We start from the raw sequence: 14,875 nt of genomic DNA on the forward strand, positions 1-14,875 counted from the left end.
TATGAATGTTGACTTAGTCTGTGTGCCTTTTCTACTTCATCTTGTTTAGCATCGTTTTGAAAAAGAAAATTTAAAACATGTTAACTGTCTAATAACCATCTTTGCTGAGCATAGATTTCTGGAGTTTTCTTGGAACAAGAATCAGAAGATTATGCAATCTGGCAGAGGCAAATTAAGTTTTTATGAGGCCCTGGGCCAGAGCAAATGGGGGCCCCTTCCCCAACCCTTCTGCCTGCAGTCCCCCTGGCACGCCTTCTGGGGAAATGGGATCGGGGCTCAGGGGCTTGCCCTGTCTCCACTCCCACCCCCGGTGCTCCTGCTGGGAAGTGGGAGTAGGGCGCGAGGCCTTGCCCCACTCTTGCCACCCAGCGCTTCTGCTGACGAGCAGGGGAAGCCCCCACTCCCCAGCAGGAGCGCTGGGCAGGTGGAGCAGGGCAACCCCCCGCACCCCGACTCACTCCCCAGCAGGAGCACAGATGAAGCAGGCAGAGCAGGTTGGGATGCAGGAGCACCCCAATTGGCCATGGCTCCTGGGCACAGGCCTCACTGGCCCAGTGGCTAATCTGCCACTGCAAACTGACATGTTTCGTCTGTGTAACACTGTGTTGTGAAAATCAGAGAGAGAGACTTCTGCATTAAAGTCAGCTAGCCGGATGAGAATGTTGCAACTCCCATTAAGAGTTCTGCAAAGGGCATATAATTCAAGCTTGCATTAGTAATTCAAGCCCCTATGTTTCCTGTGCAATTTGCTAATTATTCTTAAGGTTTAAAGTGTTTTCAATAGCTCTTTAATTTGCTGTGGAAGGAAAAGATGCTGTTAGCCCACAAACGAAGATCTACACTCACACTGTATCTGTAAATGCCAAATTCAGTTAGGGATTTGGGGAGTGGAATCAAACTTTACGTTATCAGAAGTAGGGATTCAGAAATGTAGAAATGGTTTGCTGATGTCAGATGAAGTTATAATACAGCTCTATAATTATGAAGGCCAAACTGGAAATAAAAACTATTTAAATTTAATTACTGTTGTGAGTTATAAATGGATTTGGGCATAGGTTTGTGGCAAAAAGTCTATACTTGTGGTTCTCAAACCTTGTTTTTCGTGGACATCTTGAAAATTGCTGAGGGTCTCGGCGGACCACTTAATGGTCTTTCCAAATGTTGTTTGTACCGTTAGCTAACTATTATAAAGTGCTTTGGATAAAAGCGCTATATAAAAAAATTAATAATTAATGTTGTTTTGTTCTACAAATAAAAGCACATAACTCATATTTTAATATCAGTAGTCTTACCTTTCTAATGCAATGGATGTGCCCTCTCTCCCCCGCCACGGCAGCCCCTGAGCTGGGGCTGGGAAGGAGGGGTGTCTCTCCTGGCAGCTGCAGCCCTAGAGCTGGGGAAAGTCGCCTCTTTCTCTGGCCGCTGCATCCCTGCACATCCCAAATTCCCCCCACCCTCTCTTCTCACCCCACTGCCCCCTCCCACCTACCCCCTATTCACCCCAAGGCCACCACCTCACCTTACATGTGCATCTTCTCCAGGGTCCAGGCACCTAATCAGTGGAGTCACGCCTGCGCGGCTCCACTAATTCGGTGGGTGGCCCATCATTCTCTTGTGTGCGGCTGCCCAGGTATGCACCTTAGAGGGAACTATCCACAGACCACCTGAATGGAGCTCATGGACACTGTTCCCTCTAAGCTGTGCGCGTGTGCACGCGCACACAGATCCTAAACCCTGCGCACACGGCGGAACACCACGCACACAAAAAATGAAATTCTACACCGGAGCCAGGCCGATATATCATTTACGGGCGACTTTTGACATTGTTCGCCCGCCATCCGTCAACACAGCCAGATTCTACTAGCTGGCAAAGCGGGGAAAGGGAAAGGAGGGCAATAAATCGGACCCCTCCCCGCCAGCATTTCAAACGCGGAACATTGATCACGTCGGGACAGTCGGGACCCACACATCTCCTTGTAGTCTGTTCATTTGACTGTGGACAAACTCAAGTACATGCGAATAAGTCAAAATGCCTGGCCGTAGTTGCTAAGGAACTGCAAAGATTTCCCAGAAATGAATAAGTGTTGTTTTCGTGATTGAAATCTTTCAAAGGCATTGGACTTCATACATTTACTCGTGATGTTTTACCATTTTCCCTGCGTTTTTTTGCCTCAGATGCATGGACGTGATCGGAGCTATGCACAAACTTCCAGTATCCTGATCTAAATGATCTCCTGTTTGCCCTTTTGTCGAGTCACGCTGTTAAGCGCATTGAAATATAGCCATATAATAAAAGTATTAATTTTAAATAAACCAATTTGGTAAAAAATCAATCCCAAAATATCACTGTCTAGAGGTCTAAAGCGTAAAAGAACAGCGACTTCATTTAAATCTGGATGGCTGGATGAGACTATAGAGATGGTTACGCCAAAGTCACATAGTGTAATGCTTGTGGCACCTTAGAGACTAACCAATTTATTTGAGCATGAGCTTTCGTGAGCTACAGCTCACTTCATCTGATGAAGTGAGCTGTAGCTCACGAAAGCTCATGCTCAAATAAATTGGTTAGTCTCTAAGGTGCCACAAGTACTCCTTTTCTTTTTGCGAATACAGACTAACACGGCTGTTCCTCTGAAACCTGTCATAGTGTAATGCTTGTTAAACTTTGTGAAATATTCACATATGATGAGGACAACGGAGTGGTTTGTGTATATTGTCGAGATGCCAGAGCTTCGGGAGAATTTTCAACAGGAAGAATGTGGAACGATGTATGGAAGTTGTATTTCTTAAAGCGTCATCTGTCAAGTAAGTCTCATATAGATGGTGTAACAAGACTTAGAAACAAAAACCCTTCCTTACGGAGTGGATTGCTTAGCATGATTCTTGAAAGTCCAGCTGAAAAGCAGAGGAGGCACGTTAATCTTGAACGCAAGCGCTCAAACCCAGAAGAAATCAAGGTACTTATTGACAGTGTGTTGTTGGCTATTAAAATGAACAGCTCAGTGCTTTCTGTTCAGGATGTTAATGACCCTATGGAAAAGTGTGTGCACATACCAGCAAGCTGGAGAAGTAAAAATTTTTCTTTTGAATTTCTTGAAATTATCAACTGCATAGTCCAAGATGACCTCATGCATGAAATAGCATCGGCAATGTTTCATACTCTAGCTGTTGATGAAAGCACTGATATATCCATTAACAGATATTTGATACTTTACTTTAAATATAGATCCATAAATTCTGCAGACTATAAAACTTCATTTGGTGGACTATTATGATTGGAAGAATGTGATGCTGTTTCAGTACTGTCTGCAATCAAAGAGTTTTATAAAAAACACCAACTTGATCTAATGAAACTGGTGATGTTCACATCTGATGGTGCCTCCGTGATGTTGGGCAAACTCAATGGCGTGGCAGCTCAGCTGAAACGTGATATTCCACACTTAGTCCAGCAACATTGCATTGCACTTGGGGATTTCTGATGCATGGAAAGAGGTCAAGCTGATAAGAGACATCGAAACCTTAAAGAGAACTGTCTACACGGTGTTCTGTCAGTCATCCAAGAAAAAATGCAAATTTCAGGAAATAGTGGATGCTTCTGAATGTGAGTCAATAGCTTTCAGGCCACTCAATGAAGTGTGCTAGTTATGTAGGTACTTTGCACTTCAAGCAATTATTCACAACTATAATCCTCTTCTGGAATACTTTGATCACGACAAAGATATTGTTTCAGTTTCTAAATACTACCACAAAAAGCTGAATACCATGGAATACCGAATAACATTAGAAGTTTTGAATGATGTTTTGTCGGAGCTCGCTTCACTATCCACGCTGCTGCAGAAACAGGGCCTTACACCTCTTGAAGCATTTCACCTTGCCCGAGGTAAACTAAACAAGATGAGAAGACAGTACCGTGGAGATTCAGTCTTATGGAGTGACAAAGTTAAGGCTCTCTTAGATATGAGCTCTCAAGAAAATAATTAAATTGATACCAGTTCCATAATAACTTTCATAAACATCTTGTGTGCACATTTGGCAGACAGTTTTCCAGAGGATGAAGTCCAGGAATGGTCCGCTTTTGATTGTACAGCAATAGTTAAGTGTGACTTCAATTTTGGAATTCATCAGGTCAAATCCCTATGTTCAAAATACAAAGACTTTCTTGCTGAAGAGATTGTTATAGTTAGTCAGTACAATGACTTCAAGTTTGCAGTAGCCAAAAGAATCAAAAGACAATTGGTTTTAAGTTTCCCGGGTATGGTGACATTTGCTCACCAGAACGAACAGTTTCAGGATCTTGCAAAGTTGATGGATATTGGAGGAACATTCCTAGCATCAAGTGCAGACTGTGAGCATGGTTTTAGCTTAATGAACACTCTAAAAAACCAACTATGGAATCGTTTACCAGTAGATCATTTGGACATGCTGATGTGTATTAAGAGTTATCAGCTGGATGGAGGACTGATAGATCTGGACAGAGTTTATATTGAATGAGCAAATGAAAAATATCATAGGGAAAAACAGTAAGGTTAGTTTAGCAGTCTTTGACATTTCGATCAAGAAGGAAATTAAAATGTATTTGTAATTACATATATTATTCTTGGCTGATAATCATTTATTGATATTTTAGGAACATTTTAAATTTAAAACACAAACTTTTGTTTTTCTTTTTTTTACTTATGATGTCTCTATCCGAAAATCCATATAAATTGACATAATGGCATACGTATTAAATTGTCTTTATTATATGTTTATCAAAATCTTTTCGGGCATGTGTATAGAATGAAACGTGAAAGTGGAAACCAACAGGCAGAAGCCTATGGACTGATAATGATCATGATTAATATGTGCTTGATATATGCTCATGATTGTCTATAAAAAAGATGACAAAGCATAATGCTTAAAACTAACTTCTGCTTCATGAAGAATGGTTAAATTTCCTTTTTCTAAGTATTTAAAAATGACATTTGTAAAATAACATGGTGTAAAACTATTATTATCACAAATTGCAAATTAAAACTTTTTAAATTTATAAGCATTTTACTTGCTTGGGTACATTTGCCTCATGGCACACAAATTTGAACTCTGCTTCAAAAATTTGCACAGAAGAAATTTTTTGTGCACATGGCCTGTCAAAAATTAGAGGGAACATAGCTCATGAACCACTGGTGGTCCATGGATCACAATTTGAGAACCTCTGGTCTATACAAAATGTTGAAGAAGCATGGTCTAGTGTTTCAAGCACAGACTTGATAGTCTAATGATTTAGATTCTGTGCCCAACTATGCCAATGTCTTGATATAGTGACCTTGAGTGAGTCACTTGAACTTTCTGTGTGAAATCCTGGTTCCACTGAATCCAGTGGGAGTTGAGTGCCCTACACAGTGGACTAAAGGTTATAGGAGTGGCCACCTCGTCCCGCACCCCTCTAGCTGCTTTGTGTGGAGTTAGGCAGCCTCTGATAATGCCTACCAGTTCAGGCCCCACATATGACTTGAGCAGCCGAACACCTATCTTCCCCAGGTGTGTGGATCACTCTGGGGTTTAGGTGGGAGATAGGTGCCCAGGTGCCTAGAGGGAGGCGGCATTGTGCATGCCCAAAGGGAGGAACATAGGCGCCTAGGGAACTTTTACTGCAAAAATAAAAGTGTTAAGTGAGTTTAGGTGCCTACAGGGTTAGACAGCAGCTGAGCGCGAGTTTTGTAGAATATAATGGTGCCTAAAAATGGGATGTAAGTGTCTAAGTACCTGTGTGGATCCCACCTTCTGTGCTTTAGTTTTCCCATATTTACTGTCTTAAAAATATGTTATGAGATTTAATTAATTATTGCAGAGCTTTGAAAATTCCAGTTGTTTATTCACCAATGGGAAATTTACCCTGGTATGGGAGGACTAACCTATCAATTTCTGCAGAGTTGATTTTTTTTTTTTAACAAAAATGTTCCAAGGAACTGAATGTAAAATTTACAAAAGCACACAAGTAAATAAAACCCAACTATAAAGCATTATCTTTGTCTCCATACATGTGGCTTCATTGCCTATGCTGGGGCTTATAGCCAAGCAGTGGTAAAATTAGCAGGGCTCCTGATTTTTTCATTGCTGCTCTTTAGAACCCTGCAGGCAATAGCTAGACTGTACCAATCCTCTTTCATTTTCATCATGCTGTTGCTACTACTGTGCAAGTCTATGGGCAACAAGAGTTATGCTGTAGAACTGTTCACAGGAGAGGAGGAAGAAGAGTTTTACCACAGTTAGCTGAAACAATGTTGAACCCAGTTTGTACGGCCACTCAGTAAAGTCAGCATCATGTGAGATAAAATTCTTCTCAATTGAATTAAAGCACAATAAACTTTTGCAATATAGAGAAGTTCTTTCAGACATAATTATAGATTTCAGGACTATGAAAACAATAATACAAATCCAGATTATATTTCCGTAGTGGTTAAGCAGTTAAGGTTGAAACACTGTACCAACAAAAACTAGGAAATTGAAAACAAAGGAGAATGCTCTCTCCTTAACTCGGCTCTTAGGCTTTGTTTTTGTACATTTGGCTTTCTCTCCACACACTTTCCAGTAATGTGGGTTTGTGTACAGCTGTACACATAAATAGCCAGACTTTGTCAGTTCCTATTACATCTTTAACATTCATGGCCCGTTCAAAAAAAATCATACTTATTGTACATTAGCCTCAACTTGCATAACTGAAACATCCTACAGATTTAACAAACTGTTTATACAGAAATTGTGAGTTGAAGCTATAAAACCCTAGGGAGCAACAAGTAAACTCATATGATGGAATGGTTGAGTTTGCAAAATAAACACAGCTAATATATTTTGTGACCGCATCATTTCCTTTCTCTTTTTCTTATTTTCTTCCAGAACCGAATGGAGGAAAGCAAAGCACTGTTTAGGACAATTATCACATATCCATGGTTCCAGAACTCTTCGGTCATTCTGTTCTTAAATAAAAAAGATCTTCTAGAGGAGAAAATTATGTACTCCCATCTAGTTGACTATTTCCCAGAGTATGATGGTAAGTAATATTGCAACACCAGAATTCATGCTCCAGATCATAGAATCATAGAATATCAGGGTTGGAAGGGACCTCAGGAGGTCATCTAGTCCAACCCCCTGCTCAAAGCAGGACTGATCCCCGACTAACTCATCCCAGCCAGGGCTTTGTCAAGCCTGACCTTAAAAAAAAAAAAAATCTTGAGATGCTCATTGCATTTATGCTACAATGGTGATATGTGGTAAACAGCATTGTCTAAATTGCAGACAGACAGATCTTTCCAGTACTTATTGCTTAGAAATGTATTTAGTTTATATGGTACATAGAAGGTCGTAATGCAATAATAATCAACAGTTTTTTGCAGAGTTAATAGAATATGTACTTATGGTGTCAGATGATTAACTGATGGTTGGGAAGGTGGGGTTGTAATGTACTAGATTTAAAAACATGAGAAAAAGAAAAAATACAAATGAAAACGGCAACTTCGAGAACTTCTAATCATTTCAAATAGTCCACAACCTTGTAGCATTTTTTATAATGGCTATAGGAAAACAGATGGAACATCAAGTAGATTTTCACCAGCTTCGCTGGCAGTAATCACAAACCACCTATCATATTAAATAAGGTTTCCCTAAAATGTATAAAGTCTATGGGTGAAATCCTGATGCCATTAAAATCAATAGGAATTTTGCCATTGACTTCACTGAGGCCAGGATTTTACTCTATACCTCCATTGTTTGTGGGGAGTGCAACAGTATCTGTGTGATACTAAATTATTTGAGATTTGCTGTTGTGATTTTAGATTTATGATTTATGAGGGTTTTATGTCTTCAGAATGCTTAGTTAGATTTTTGAGGAAATAGTCTCATATGATCAGTGGACCTAATTTCAACCTAGCCTATAACTGTGTGCTTGCTGATCTAATTAAAAGAAGATCTTTTTTTCTAGGAATTTAAGATGGAATTAAAATTTTTCTAGGAATTTGCTGCTGGTTTTGAACACAATGAATTTTTTGCCAAATATATACATAATCTTGCATATTTACATTTAATTTGGCTTTACTGTGCAAAAGAACATTTTTTAAAGAACTGGATATCTGAAGGGAACATGTCATAAGTCCTTTCAGTGCTTCAAAGAGATCTATCTGACTCCTCCCACCCTTCCACCACTCCATTTTTATAGTGGAGTTTCCTTCATTCTAATTTGATGTTACTAATATCAGGTTTAATGTGTTTAATATCTGAGTGGAGGCTTTGCTTGGAGTGGAAGAAAAGTCCCAGGTTCATCTGGTGAGTGGACTGAAGGGCTGCGTACTTAACCTAAAGGCTCCATTGTCCCTACCAGAGAGTGAACAGCAGATTAGGCTACAAGTTTGCTGAGGCTTCAAAAAGATAGTATCTCTAATTTTCAAGACTGAGATTAGGAAAACACTAGTTTATGATTTGAGAGACCTAGCTCATGGTCCTGCAAATTGTTCTGTGCAGTTGCAGGGGTCCACTCACCTAGAACAAGGATAAGGATCAGACCATAGTTATTATTTACAATTCAGCATAATTTTAGTTTGATAATCCTCCATCTATTTGAAAGCTGACAGTTGAATAGTAATTATTTTTAGTATCCTTTCAAGCCTAGGTCAGCCCCACTTACTAAGATGTCCCAACACTTCCTGTTATAAGATCCTGTTTTCAGTTGTTTATAACTTTGACAAACTTTTAACTATTTGGGTTGAAATTTTCCATGGTAGATGTCTGCCCCAGGCTGAATTTTTCTGGAAAATTTCAGCCCAAATGGTTCAGCCATAGCTAAAGACAAATCTAGTGAAGAATATGTTGCTTTGCCCATTGTAAAAACAGATCTGGGGACCTTTGTTTTGAGGCACTCTGGGGCACCTACGCTTTGGAGCACACTCACAAATGCTGGTCTGGGAAAGCAGCAGCATGTGGTCACTACTCCTGCTGATTCCCTGAAATACTGGCTGTGCAATGGATGCACATTGGCTACTCCCAAGTTGGGAGTGAGTGTTTGGTCCATTTGCCTCACGTGCATATAGCTGAACGTGCAGCCTGGTTACATAGACTGCATGCCCTTCTGAGAATTGCAGCCTTAATTTTGATTTAATAGGATAATTATTGTGTGTAAATTAAATAACAATTGATTAGTTAGATCATTAAGTTTTGTAATGTAACAACTTTGTAACAGAAGTGCATCAACTACAAAGCAACTGTATTTCATTATCAGCTAACATTAAAATTAATGAAGTTCTATCTGAGACAGTGTCATCTTAGTTTAGAATGTAATCACTTAAACTATGTATTAAAATCCTCAGACATAGCTGTAAAAGTAGTAAATGTTACAGTACAAGATTAGTTTTTTGTTTAAACATGAACATTGAATTACAATACCCCAAATACTGGTTAACCCTTTGAAATTACTGAAAGATTAATGATAAAAGGATTGGTTTCTGTTTTGCCCATCCTCTGTTGTTACAGATTGTCCATTTCATTCTCCCATTTAATAGGGTATCTTGGTGGGGAAGTGGAATAATTGGCAGGAAAATACTTATGCCCTCATGAGCATAATTTTATCTCTGAAATTTCCCTCAATTTTATTTTAAAAGGTCCTACTGAGAAGAAAAGAGCAAAGGCATGGTGTGAGTTGATTTATAAAATAATCTTTCCCTATTTCTCTTACCAGATATCACAGACTACAACTTTCTTCCACCTGCTGCTAGACATAGTAGGATTCTCTCTGACAAAGAAGAAGCTCATGCATTTGATTAGCTTTTGCAAAACTAACTTTCTTTTCTAACCTAACAGGACCCCAGCGAGATGCACAGGCGGCACGAGAGTTCATTTTGAAGATGTTCGTAGACCTGAATCCAGACAGTGACAAAATTATCTACTCTCACTTCACGTGCGCTACAGACACAGAGAATATCCGCTTCGTCTTTGCTGCTGTCAAGGACACTATCCTACAGTTAAACCTGAAGGAGTACAACCTGGTCTAACTGTGCCTAGTAGGCCTCCCAAAATTCCCTTCGGGCAATTGAAGATATACAAGAGGGACTGTATTATCTGTGAAAACGACTTGCATAATACTAATTTATTGCCGGCCTGGACTCTGTGAATGTTCACAGAGTTTGTAGTAAATATTATGATTTTATTTAAACTATATTGAGGAAAAACAAAAGATGCTGAAATACATTCACAGCATGTTTCCTCATTTTTTTAGGCAAAACCTTGTGACTCAGTGTGTTTTAAATTCTCAGTCATGCACTCACAAAGGATAGGGGGTTTTTTGCTATTGAGGGAAAATCATGCTGGTTTCCCCTTTCCCCGACTCTTTCTTTCTCACTCTATCCGCTTTCCTCCGCTACATTTTATTATTGTTTTCAAAGGTACAACGGCCTTTTTTCCCAGTTGCATTCCTTGGTAAACTTTTTTCTCTACAGTGATCTGATCAGGAAAATACTATCATAATAATTTAAGCCATCAATCATTCTAATTTTACAGTATGTACTTTTTCTGAAAGATCAAAAGTATTGATACTGTGATTTTAAAATTCTTGACATGGATATTTTGCAAACTGTCTTCACACTGTGGGCTATGATACTGGGATCAAAAACAGCAGTTGTAATAACATGGATTTTAACTTTAGCTACAACGTGGCAAATCAGAACGATGCATAGAAGACAGTAATGAAATGACTAAGGCAAAATGGTAACGTGGAATATGATAGAATTTCTTTTTAATTGCCATGTGTCTTTCTTTCTTTCTTTCTTTCAAATCATAGATGCCAAATAAAAATGCCATAGACACTACATTTTCCCCAGCGGCTGCAGCCTGAAACAGTGTTTTTTCAGGTTGGTTTTGTTTGTTTTATTTTTTGGTTTGGTTTGGTTTGGTTTTTTAGTAAGCGCTTTTAAAATATTTTTGACCACAATTTAAACATTATTTTTATTGTATAAAAAAAAATTCATGTTGCCAAACGTGGCTTTTTATAAAACCAATAGCTTTGAAACGTAAGATACTAATTGAAATGCCAAATTGATTGATTGGGAAATGGCCTGATTGAGACAATTGCCAAATGATAAAGAATTAAAGTTTTAGCTCATATGTTCCATTTTTTTTTTTTTTTTTATAGAAAATGTTCCATTTTCAATGCCAAAAACAGCAGCATGAATGAAAATGCTGCTGGATGCATCATGCACATGCGTATTGTCTACACTAATTTAAAGACAATTTTACTCTGTCCTTATGTCAAAGATAGTATGAGAGTACAGGGAACATTTTCTGCAGAAATATCAAGGCACCTTTAGTTGTGAAACATGAAATTACTGATGAGTAATCATATTCAGGACCCCGTCTTGATACAGTTGCTTGTTAATTGATTGACAGATATCTAATAGGCTTAATACAAAGTAGCCTCTCTCAGTGTTCCATAGAAAGATTTATTCATGTAAATGAAACAGCAAAGATCTTACTTTTGAACTCCAAATGTGCAATTTTTTTAAACAACAAAGACAGCACACACATTTATGAGGTTCTCTTCTGCAGGTTGGGTTGAAAAACCTTTTTTTAACAAGTCACAAGACTGCTAGCAAGCTGCAGAGAACTCAGAGGTCTGACATGTAATTGGACTGATTATCCGCAATACCATGCAGCACTAGAGTGCACTTATGTAGAAATTGCTCCTTCAGAGCAACAAAGGGGAGGGGGAAAAAGAATGGCTTACAAGTTGAGTACCAAAGTTAACAATAAATATTAACGAGATGTGGTTCATCTTTAACCCGCCCCCCCAATGCAAAACAACAATAATAACAAAAATTGTAATTTTTCTCCCTCATGAGACACCGTGTAATTTAAAACTGGTTGTAGGTATAGTGCAATTATGAATGCTATAATCATTGTACATACAGATATATATATATAGATGATATATATCTATCTATATATATATATGGCAGCATCCATATTGGCTTTGTAATCATTAATTTTTTGGCAGATTGAATGTGCTGTATTGATATGTATCTATGTAATTGTATTGTATGTCTTATAGCTAATTCACATTTTAAATAATGTTATTTTATTTACTTTTTTAAGAGAGAAGAATGTAAATTTTGTCAGTTTATTTCTGACTAGGGATTTTTTTTATTTACAAAACAAAATACTTTACTATAGTACAGAGCGGTACTAGCATCATGCTGTATAAAATCATTTGTACATTCCTGATTAGAGGTAAATTGAAAACAACACCCAAAGGTCACTCACTCTCAAAATAATGCTTGATTTTTGACAGGGCTTTATACAGATGTAGAAACCACCTTTGTTAGAAGAACTTTTGCCATACGATCTGGGATTGGAATGTGAGCTCTTTAATATATTTTTTTTGGAAAATGCACAGCAGATTAGTCTTACCTCTCTGATGACTTTTATTAGAAAAGTGAATTTAGAAACGATTGTAGCCTGTTGTACAAATGTACTAACAGTTATACATCGCCACTTCCCTAAAAACACCATATGACAGAATATAATACAGAAGTCCAATGGAATAGTATTTGAAAGGTTATGAAAACCTTAAATGTAACAAAACAAAAAAAAAATCATCAGCGTCCATTGAGTCAAGCTTTTTTATTTAATAAAGCTACAGCAGGTAGATATAGAAGATAAAAAGTGACACTGATGTTCTAAATGGACGATCAGAACAGTTAGTCTTGTTATATATGGCATTATAAAATTGCTCCTGATTTTCCACTGTTGACTCTGGGGTACATGATAATATCCCTTCTTTTAAGATGGGAATAGATTGACCATCCCAGATATGGTGATATCAATGGAATTGTGGCAAATAGAGGCCAATGGAGCCTAAAGGAGTTTTTTTGTTTTATGGGATTTTTTGGCAGGGGCTTGGGGTGGAGTGGGAGGGGAGAGTTGGTTTTAAGTTTTGTATAAAAACAAAAACCAAAAGTTTACTCATGCTTTGTAGTTATACTGTGATTGCAAAATTTTTCAAGAGTGTGTGCCACTGGGATACTTCTGGTATGTTTTAGGTAAGTTGAACCTGTGGCAAATGTTTAAATCATTTGAGCATGTTCTGGGGAGGGGAAAAAAAATCTTCAAAATGCCAAGGCAAGCTTTTCATGAATCACCTAACACAGCATTGCAGTATGCCAGTTTACAAAAACATATTTTCCTTTTTAAATGACACAGCTGTTCCCACTTGCAATATATTCCTTTGCTGATTTTGGGTTTGGTTTTCTTTGTCAATTGATGGTTTCTACTATGCCTTATAGAGCAGAAGTTTGTGCCTCTAACATGAAGCTGAGGGCAAAAAAACAAAACAAAACAAAACAAAAACCCTTTCAACTTTGCCAAAACAATGTGATTTTGTTGAATGTCATAAATGGGGGAGGAGGGAAAGAAAACCTCTTGGGAACCTATGTATACTAGATGTTCACTAGCACAAGAAAGCTGTAATATGTATTTTACAAAAACCTTAAACTTGCCTTTTTCACAAATTAACTGGCACTATCGTGAGGGATAGAGGATAATACAGCTAGAAGGGCAGTTTTACTTTTTATAATTAAGACTATTTTGATTGTCAAGGTGTATGAACTGTAATTTTTTAATCATACTGCCACATGATTGTGAACCATAATTTTTTTAAGTTTGAAAGTTGAGAAGAGACTTTTTATGCTGGATATCAGTCAGAATTGACTGCATGATTTGCAAAAACTTTAAATGGGGGGGAAAAGGGCTGCATATTAAGATACCGCTAGACTCCCCGCTTTTGGTTGTAAGATGCAAATGACCTTCAAATTACTCACTCTCATGATCCTTCCCTTGTTTTGCATTCCTCACAAAAGATTGAAATAATAGGAAAACACAAAAACATGTTAACCCACTTGAAAAAAATAAAATGTACCCAAATAATTTATTATATGTGCTGCTGTTCTTGAAACTCTGTATAAGGGTTACACTGCATACTAACTACTACATTAATTTGTTTAACTAATGATGTGTGCACAATATGTTAACATGGCCTACCAAAGACCTTCCTCTAGTTTAAAACCCAACTATATAGTCCACATGTGTCTTCGGGATTTCATCATGTTGTCACCATCTGACTAGAAAATTAAAGTGGCTTCATTGCATGAGGTTAACTGCTGTATTTTGGACATTTAGACATCTGCTTTTTTTGTAAATACAATTCTCGTTTTGGGCATAATCCATACATTTTACAGTTTAGTATGCACTAATAATTTATGTCCTTTATCCATGTCCTATGGTCAATTCAGTAATGATCTTGCCTACCAGGTCCTCAAAACCATATGTTCAAAACTGCAGGTTTTTTCTCCTCACGCTTCACACAGCATTTGTTCAAGCATATGATTTTGAGTTACATCAAACAAAAAAGAAATATAGTTTAAGTGTAAGTAAAATCCCACTGAGTCATTGCTTTGCTGGTTAGAGGGAATACTATAACTCTCACATAACTTTAGCTCTAAAAAAAGTTTTTTCAATTGAATATTAATGTGATGGTGGGGAAAACATTAGATAAAATCAGCCAGACACATCTGATTGTAAGGAATTTTTTTTTCAAAGGATCTACAAGCTGTTGCTGGATTCTTCACATACCAACCTGGAGGTAGTCTTTATTTGACCTGAATATTTAGGGGGTTTTGTCAGATACATTTTTAACTTACAGTATTTAAAAAATCATACTTGCTGTTCTTAAAATGTCATTCAAATGCATGTATTGTCTGTTGTTTGGGGATGGGAACTAGTTTTTGACAAAAACTAATGTTGTATAAATACTTCCCCCAAATGATCTTGCTGGTTAAAAATACAGTATTTTTGGCCATAA

General features: G+C 37.7%; 1 protein-coding gene across 1 annotated transcript in view; it reads left to right on the forward strand.

Moving 5' to 3' along the window:
* LOC142072183 (guanine nucleotide-binding protein G(q) subunit alpha) overlaps nucleotides 1-14,875 on the forward strand; it is a 243,977-nt gene extending 229,102 nt beyond the window's left edge. The window contains exons 6-7 of the mRNA XM_075128705.1: nucleotides 6,877-7,030; nucleotides 9,826-14,875. Coding sequence (XP_074984806.1) covers nucleotides 6,877-7,030; nucleotides 9,826-10,016 — 345 coding nt within the window. The 3' untranslated portion in view covers nucleotides 10,017-14,875. The remainder of the gene's footprint in view (nucleotides 1-6,876; nucleotides 7,031-9,825) is intronic.

The sequence above is a fragment of the Caretta caretta genome, chromosome 5 (assembly GCF_965140235.1).
Source record: "Caretta caretta isolate rCarCar2 chromosome 5, rCarCar1.hap1, whole genome shotgun sequence".
Lineage (NCBI taxonomy): Eukaryota > Metazoa > Chordata > Testudines > Cheloniidae > Caretta > Caretta caretta.